The sequence below is a fragment of the Tarenaya hassleriana genome, unplaced genomic scaffold (genome assembly GCF_000463585.1).
Source record: "Tarenaya hassleriana unplaced genomic scaffold, ASM46358v1 Cleome22, whole genome shotgun sequence".
Taxonomy (NCBI): domain Eukaryota; kingdom Viridiplantae; phylum Streptophyta; class Magnoliopsida; order Brassicales; family Cleomaceae; genus Tarenaya; species Tarenaya hassleriana.
In genome coordinates, this window is record NW_010965541.1 from 1,377,416 (window position 1) to 1,386,501 (window position 9,086).

At 34.4% G+C, this 9,086-nt stretch overlaps 1 protein-coding gene across 2 annotated transcripts in view; it reads right to left on the reverse strand.

Annotated features, from left to right (window-relative positions):
• Window positions 1–3,586: 3,586 nt before the first annotated feature.
• The window catches only part of LOC104814992 (WD repeat protein iqw1-like), an 8,614-nt gene continuing 3,114 nt past the window's right edge, over window positions 3,587–9,086 (reverse strand). Inside the window, exons 8-21 of one of the 2 annotated variants that reach the window (XM_010543265.2) lie at window positions 8,976–9,038; window positions 8,759–8,876; window positions 8,402–8,507; window positions 7,670–7,809; window positions 7,409–7,579; window positions 7,206–7,316; window positions 6,690–6,804; window positions 5,895–6,071; window positions 5,737–5,819; window positions 5,197–5,287; window positions 4,619–4,714; window positions 4,455–4,525; window positions 4,247–4,374; window positions 3,587–3,805 (exon numbers count right to left, since the gene is read on the reverse strand). In XM_010543265.2, coding sequence (XP_010541567.1) covers window positions 3,724–3,805; window positions 4,247–4,374; window positions 4,455–4,525; window positions 4,619–4,714; window positions 5,197–5,287; window positions 5,737–5,819; window positions 5,895–6,071; window positions 6,690–6,804; window positions 7,206–7,316; window positions 7,409–7,579; window positions 7,670–7,809; window positions 8,402–8,507; window positions 8,759–8,876; window positions 8,976–9,038 — 1,552 coding nt within the window. In that variant the 3' untranslated portion in view covers window positions 3,587–3,723. Of the gene's footprint in view, window positions 3,806–4,246; window positions 4,375–4,454; window positions 4,526–4,618; window positions 4,715–5,196; window positions 5,288–5,736; window positions 6,072–6,689; window positions 6,805–7,205; window positions 7,317–7,408; window positions 7,580–7,669; window positions 7,810–8,401; window positions 8,508–8,758; window positions 8,877–8,975; window positions 9,039–9,086 lie in introns of both variants that reach the window. The other variant, XM_010543264.2, reaches the window with a different exon arrangement.

The window sequence follows — 9,086 nt, forward strand, 5'->3', positions numbered from 1 at the left end:
TCGTTATATATGGACGATAAGAACGGTCGGCCTAGTAGGATAGGTATCTTCGAGTTCTCGTCCATGTCTAAAACAACAAAATCAACGGGAACATAATAATCCCTGACTTTCAATGAATACCTGCAGGATACTTGACGGATCTATCCGCCAACTGTAGTGCCATCCTTGTCGGCTTAAGATCTCCAATGTTGAGCTTCTTATAGATAGACAATGGAAGCAAGCTCACACTTTTATATATATATATATATATATATATATATATATATATTCAAAGTTTGGTTTTTCACTGGTAATGTTCGGTAAAATTATTTTTTGTTCATTACTCATGCTAAATGGAACATCAATATTGGTCGGACCAAAAAACTGTATGTAGAAAATGTAATATATACGTATGTATGTAATTGAAGAATGATTATATATATATATAATGTAATATATACGTATGTATGTAAGTAAAGAATGATAATATATATATAAACCAATAATTATGCACTTCAACGCTCCATACCTTTTGGCTGTTTATTCCATAGAAGATAGTGCTGCTCGACCCACCATTTCCATTTCCTTTAATTATTTCCCCTTTTTTTTCTATCTTATAAAATTCATAAATAATTATACAACAATTGCTGTCCAATTACATTCGATCTATTCGCAAAATCAAAATTTTGGCTATTCATATATTCTTTCTGGAATAAACTGGATGATTTTTACACAATTTCGAAAATAATTATATTTTTCATGGAAATCAATTTAATCCATCATTTATAACTAGATTAATTAATCGTGTATTCTTGTTATTTAACAGTTCATAGTGAACAAAAATTGTTTCAGATAAATATTTAATAAATATCTATGTATTATGGGGGCGACTCGTTACCGGCGCTACCCGTAAACGGAGCAGTTGCGATTTCCGGCGGTTGCAGACGATTAAAAAATTGACTAGTTGAATCGCAACCACCCGCAATCGCAGCCAAACTTGTGTTTTCTAATCGCAGCATGTAACCTGCATTTTGGTAGCGGTTTCCAACGTTTTGACAAAAAAAACTAAAACATCCTCATTAAAAATTATATAAAACTCTAATATATATATATATATATTTATGATAATTTTGTTTAGTGTTATGATTTGATACTATTTTTTAGTATTATATTTTAATAAAATATATACAATTTATTATTTAATTATTATAAATTTAGTAAATAATTTTTATCAAATGATATTGAAAATTTGATTAAAATTATTATAAAAAATTATTTTAAAATAATATTCTTTTTATAATTTATATCAAAACGCAACCGCAACCGCAACGAATCATTCACTTCTAACCGTATCCACCCCAATCGCTACTAACAACCACTTATCAACCAGTCAGTACTTATCATTTATAATCACTATCAAACGTCCTGAAAACGCCATCACCCGCAACCGCAACCGCAACCGATGCGGTACAACCAGTCGAAGCCTGTATACGCGACAACGTTCGAAAGTTCAGTGAACGAGTAATAATAATAGTAATATAATGACGTGAGGTAGCTTCGTTTGTAGCTGTAGTTGGAGAAGATATTTCTCAGACAATTATATTAAATTCCCATTTGCTCCTACCATTATGTATATGTTTGTCATGTTGTTGTTGGACCTCTCTTAATCCGAAGATTTGAACAAATATATGTTTACTAATTGATGAATTTATCAAAGTATCAAACATGATTAACATATGTGTATGCATATAATAATGCATTAAGTATACACATGTAAACGGCCCTACGATTCCGACGCCGGTTTACTGTCTCCATGCTTCCTTCTTTTTAACCATGTTTAATTACTTTATTTTAAAAAAATGTTCACAAAACTTGATAATTAATACTGTGGAGTCCATATATATATATATAATATAATGTAATATATGTAAATTTCCTGTGTCTAACATTAATGTATTAATATCATTATTGTTTATGTTAACGTAGGTGTTATACATTTTTTAAAACAAGTTGTAACACCGATATATATAATATTTTGGGAGCATTAAATTCGAGAGATGGGTGATGGGTCGTCTTCTTTACTTTTTTTTTGTTCGTATCGATCTATCTGAACGTTATCCTTAAACATACTTTAATCACACATCATACCAATTATCTATATCTTTATAATTAATTATACATTATAAATATATGTATATTCTATTTGTCATGAAATTATTAGAGATAAGGTATGCATTATCTTGTTGGCCCAACTCCATATCCCTTTTTCTTTGTTCTCCATTAATTAATCCCTTAAGCATATCGATAACCCGACATACATGATCCTTCAGAGGGGAAAGCACGTTGCTCAGTTCATGCTTGAAATCACACTTTATTCGGTGAAATTCGTCACTATTTGTAAATTAATACACATCGAATTGTTCTAAAATTAAAAAATATCTACATATACTTGAATTTGAAATATTTATTTTATTGCTAACGCAAATTTTTTTTTATAAAAATGCTAGGTATCTGGTCAAAAGTAGTTTCCATTTTTGCTTTATGGAGCGCCCAATAAATGAAATTAATTAATTAAAAATATCAATATTTATAAAAAGGAAAAAAAACAATTGAAGAAATATTATTATAGTGCTGGCCAATACATTAGCACCAACACTATATCTAATTATTTCATACTAATCATTTACGCAATAGTTTACTCTACTTATTTTGTCATTATATGCGTTGGTTACTTCATTTGAACAGTGAAGAGAAGATACGGGAATATCGCTTTGGTTCATGTGTAATGTTTGATCAGGGCTTATGATTTTGGTACATATTAATTTGATTAATTATATTTAGAAACTGTGATTAAATAATCAACCAAACATTCTCTGCTGCTTAAAAGTACCTTTTTTATAGCGCCAATTTTGAATCTAGAAGATATTATCTCTTGTTAGGATACAACTGAAATTCATATTAGCGAGAAATTTCTTTTATTTTCAAACATATATAAGTCTTCCCGTTAGAAACGATCTCACTTGATAAAATGAAAAAGAAACGAAAAAAAAAAACAGAATTCCTGTAGAAAGGAAAATTGAAAAAAAAAAAAAAAAAAAAAACAAAAGGACAAGAAGACACAAACCCTCCAAAACCCATGTTTCCCCCCTTTTTTATTTTTTATTTTTTTATTTTTACCGGAAGATAATCAAATGGGCCTCAACAGTTCTACGAATAGAAGAACCATTTTCATTATTACGTGGGCTATTGTTGAGCCCATCATATTTCCATTAACAGGGAGAATATAAGAAAGGCTATTTACACAAACCACACACACACACACATACATATATACATGTATATATATATTGAAAGAGAGAGAGGACACACTGTACAAAAGCACAAAAGCAAATGAACCTCGCATAGAAAGTTGAACCTGAGACAGTCTTCCCTCTTTCAAACTGGTTATTATTCATCTGCCACAAAGGAAACAAAAGGTATCATATTACACCAAATAGGTAGTGTTATTTATTAGGGGAAAATAATCCCACCATTTCTTCCAGCAAAAAAAAAAACAAACATAAAAGTTTAATTTCACAAAAAAAATACACCAAGGTGTTTAGTTAAAGACTTTTGACTTGGCAATGAATGAACATAAAAGGCGTTTGACTTTTTCAAAAGGCATAATAGTATTATTAGATCAGTTTAATGTTTTTTTATATTTGTTATGTAAGAAGGTTACCTGAAACTGAAAGCCGACCCTACTTAGCTTTGAGTACATTCAAATGGGTGCAAAGTTCCCTCCGAAAACTCGTGCATTCGAAATCGCTCCAACAGCTCCACGGGCCTGCATTGTGTATATATATATGTAGTGGATACAGAATGTCAAAAAGAACAGAATAAACCAAAAATAAAAAAACAATGAACTCAACATATATCGGGACAAGATAATCCCGGAGCTTAATTTATCGACAATGACAAAGCTTTCTTTGAACCATAGAACCATATTTCTATTAGTTATGATACTGAGGAGTAAATTTGGGAAAAGAATCTTCGAAAGAAATCGAAGTCAAATTCTCCAAACATATCTGTGAATCTGTGTGTGCATATGGTATACTAACACCATCTGAATTTTTCATCTTCTTTTTTCTCTCTTTCTTTCTTAGTATTCTAGATATATTGTCTCCTATAGCACCAAAATAGAATTCCATCGAGCCCAGTTTGAGAGCCTAATTTCTCCAACGGCAAATATGACGAGATGGTAGTTTTCAGATAATCGAAAACTTACAGGATAGCCTCACGGTTACGGCTTAGTTTTTGCTGATTAGCCTCCATAGCTTCCAATACATTGGCGGTCTCGGGTCCAGCTGATCCGCCCGCAACAATTGACGGGCCTGACGCAGTTGGGCTCCATATCTGTAAACATACACTTAGTGGGTTAATAAAAGGAAGTTCGTAAAACAAACCCATATAATTCAAACCTGTGTAACCTCAACCTTTATAGTGTCGTCGATTCCACTGGTTGCCACGACACTGTCAAATGGATGGCATTGTATGCAGTTCACAACTAAGGTAAAAGAGACAAGATCTTAGAAGCTGGAAAAAAAAAGTCGACAAAATGGTGAATGATAATTTTCTGGAAAGCAAATGGTCACCATACCAGCTTCATCCCCGAGAAGCATTTTTATCAGCCTACCCGTCCGTTTCTCCCATATAAACCACCTACCGTCATCACTTCCACTAGCAACAAATTCACCTGAAAAATGAAAAGGAAATATTCATTGAAAGCAGGTGTCATTCCGCTGAAAATTTCAAGACTTCTTTTTCTGGCTACCAGTAAATAGCTTTGTTATATGCATGATCTGCAACGCCAAACTCTTTAGAAACCAACTCTTTCCAACTTATACTCTATATCTATGATAATCTCAAATTGTTGGGCTACACTACAATTGGAGCTCTTCACTCTAACTTATTCTAAGAAATATCAGTTCACGTTTTTCTAGTAAACTAGTTCAGCTGGGCAAGAAGGGGGAATAACAATGGATACTCAACAAGTAAAGTTGCAGCTTCACAGCATATGCCAACAAGTGGGTAGTAGGCAAGGACTCAACAGACGGTTTTCCATACTCAAAACTCAGAAATGAATTTCGAATTCCCGGACATACATGCATGCGTTCGCAGTCTACAACGTTTTATAAACAAAAACAGTGCACCAGGAGGCAAACCAAGGCAACCTACCTCTCTGACCAAGAAAACTGGCCTGCTTAATATCAGTTCCAACATTACAGTGGCCAATATATCTACGTTTCATATCTATGGATTGCTCTGGCTGCAACCACCAAGAAACAAATAGCCCGGTTAAAATAAGAATGAGAGGAAAAATGAAAAAAAAAGAGGAAATGAAAACCGAAATACAAAATACTGGCAGAAGAATATTTACACAAAAACATCTCACGTCAACAATATAACAGATGCTGCTACTTAAAACAAACTACAGCCAATAAAAAAACTCCAACATGGCTTGAAATGGTCATCATTCTTGAATGAGCTACAACATGCATTACCGCTTCCATATCTCCACCAGTTAAAAGCAATGAAACTAGGTAACCTTATCCTAACGGCCTTCGGTATTTAAAAAAGTGTAGAACTTTACCTTTTTTTAATACTGAAAATGTTTATTCTACCATCCGAGCAAAATTACTTTCTTTCAACTATGGCAGATAAAAGCCTAAGTTGAGATGCATAAATAAGTTCTATGCCAGATAGACGAAACGGTACCTGATAAGACTTGTCATTTTGCAATGACGAAGATGGAGGGCCAGAGGAGCCACTAGAACCAGCGTTTTCTGCAGCTCTATCAACTACACAGGGAAATTGTTGGTTATCATTTCCACACAGAGCATTCGAGTCCACATCATATTCACGTCCTCTATCACCTGATCCTGATGTTTCAGTATCCAGCTCCAGTTCCTCATCATTCTCAGATCCTTCTCTTTCAGATCTCGGCATATCATGTGAAGTGTCACTGTTGGCCTCTGATCTATAGAGTATGTCACTCAATGAAAGTACTCTAGAAGTCTGACCGTCTGTCTTGTCATTTTTTTCAGCTTCCGCTGATTTGTCAATTACAAGAAAAGTATAGAAAAGCATAAAGTTAATAAAATAGTTTTCCTTGGTCATAGACTTATCAAAGATTTTACCCCGAAAAAAATATCCTTGGATATGAGAGACTGACTTTTAATCTAAAAGAACAGGTTCACTTCTGTTATTTTTAAAATCAATTACATCACGATGAGCAAAATTGTTAATGAAATTAGGCATTATCCAACAACAAATAGTCGAACAAGCAAACCCAATCCCGTACCCCATAATGAGAAGGCAGAACGCAATGTAGAAAAAGAACCGAACAAACATCAAAAGGGAGGAAGGACAGAAAAATGTTGTCATGCTGAATCTTAACATCTCTGAGTCCAAAATAGTTGCAAAAATAGACCAAATTCCCACATTGTTTTTGTTTTAAAATTTCCACAATAGATTCATGAATCCATGATTTCCATATTTTTCTCATTATTTTACTCTTGTGCTAAGTAATTGCCGGAAAGGAGTTGCACCAAAAACACTACCAGAAAGGATTAGTTGAAACCTAGTAAAACTCAATGAACAAACAACAAATAGCAAAAAAAGGATAATGGGCATATATTTGCACGAAGGCATACATCAGTGTCACAAACCTGCCTCAAAATCCCTTTTGATACTCTCCACCTTAGTCACTATATCAGAATTAGGTGGTGGGTTCAGACTTTGTGCAGCAACGGCAAAATCAAGTGCTTCTTTATACCTCCCCAACTGCGTGTAAATAGAGAGGGATAAGAAAGGAAGGGGGACAAACTACACAGAAATTGCATATTGCAGGACGATTTCACTTGAGCATATACGCCAAGCCTAAGCATAAAAGTCCAGAGCAAAACAAGATAGCAAAATGGTTAACACATTGACATCTGTGAACCTAACATAAATACCCTAGTGACTTATGCCTAATTGAGACATGGAGCAAATAGTATATGCCAGTTCATTCATATTCAGTGTCTACATAATGTGTGGATGCAAGAAGGTTTTTCCTATAATGCCATATAATTTTTTCCCCCCGAAAGAGCAGTCATCGATTTCTAAAAGGGTAATCACCAAACTTCAAATCTAAGCAATATACCGCATGCAGCATTTTTTAAATCTAAATTTAAGAGATATACTTGCTGCAATGCTTCAGCCATATAATAATGAGCTCTGAAGGAGGAAGCGTTGATTCTTCGAGCATTTTGACAATCTCGTACAGCCATATGAACATCATTCTTCCACTTCCTCTGCAAGACCATTGAATTTGCCAATTAAAGATCATCAAAAAGAATCAAATGAAAGGCTTGCAAGCCAGTTTTGGACAATAGTTCTAAAGGACCTTGAGCAATAAGGCGGCACGAGTACAAAGGCACTCATGTTTTAACTCAGATTCAATCTCATCGGGATACCCATCCAAAACTTCATTGCATGCCTCTATTGCATAATAAATGTCAGCTCCCTCTTCTAAGGATCTTATAGCCATTTCGACCAACTCCCTGCACATTTTCAGCTGAAAATACTGGAGTCAGATGCAGGAAACAAAAAGAGAATGGAATGTGATTACCATTTTGAGGAACAAATATACAAGGAGGGAACAAACCCTTGCATGGTTGCTGCTTTTGTGGTTGTCATTTTGAGAAAAGTTGGAGACCTGAGGTTGAGATTCAACACCATGGAATATTTGATTGAAAGAAAACAGGGTTGCTACATCTCCAGGACTGTATTGCATAGATCCAATGCCTGAAACCGACAGATCCAAAGAAAAGTGCAGTAAAGTTATTTGAGTGGGAAACAAAGTAGCAAAATAAGTTCCAAGATCAACATTCCATGGAGAATTGGGTGGCAAAACCACAAAGCTCTATGGAGAATTGGGTGGCAAAACCACAAAGCTCTATAGTTGAAATGAGATTGCCAACTCAACGACAGAAATTTATGTAACTAAATGTATCGTTGGCACAAAAGAAGCTTGAAATGAAAAAAATTAAAAACAACAAATATGCCAATGTTTTCATGCATTTAAATCACTAGCAATCTTGGGAAAAAAAGAGAGATAACGTAGCAAAGATCTGGTAGGATAACACATAGCATTTAATCAATTTTTTTAAAAGGGTTTCACAAACAAGCATTATTATCTGAATACTCAACAAAGATGAGGCAACAATGTCTTCAACTGCACTACAATGTGCATGAAGAGTGAAATCAGATAAAATAAATAAAGTGAAAAATGAAGCATCATTATATGAAAATTCACTTGCTTTTCTTTAAAGAAATCTCATAATGCATGCAATTACAGCATTAAGCATGTAGAAGTAAGCCTTTGAATTGTACCTACCGTAATTTACGTTCATCAAGTACACATGCTCCCCACTATAACTAAGTAAAACCTCGTCTCCATCAGGACTGAAAGTGACATGTGTTAGGTGCAAGTTTGATCGCCCCTGAAATATGGGAGTCAACTGGAGCTAAGCATGTAAACACATTTCACAAGGCAAACTATATTGCGATAGAAATGTAATTGCCCCAATATAAATCTTTGAGCCCCTCCGATCCAAAGAGAATGCGAATGTCTAGCATTCTGTCCCAGAATTTTCTTCTATGTTTATTAATTTTTTGAGATCCAAAATGCACAGAAGAAAGAAGATGACTATAAAAAATATCTATAAGAAGGCAGAAACCAGAATCAACTAACACGTTCAGAAAGATGCATTGGACAGAAATAATTGACACACATAGGAGGAGATGCCGTTTGCTGGCAGGATGTCAGTGGTGGTAGCATCCTTCTGTCATACAGACGAGCAAATGCATCACTGCCACAGGGGTCAAAATAACATGTTATACTTTTTAACTTTCATAAATAATAAAAGACACAGAGATACAATTCCGGGTAAGAAAACCAAGGCAAGTACCTTCCACCGACGAGAAGCAAATGCGGCCTTGTTAAACTTATATCACAAGACTTAAGGGAAAGATTAACATCTCTGAGTCCAAAATAGTTGCAAAAATAGACCAGATCGGAA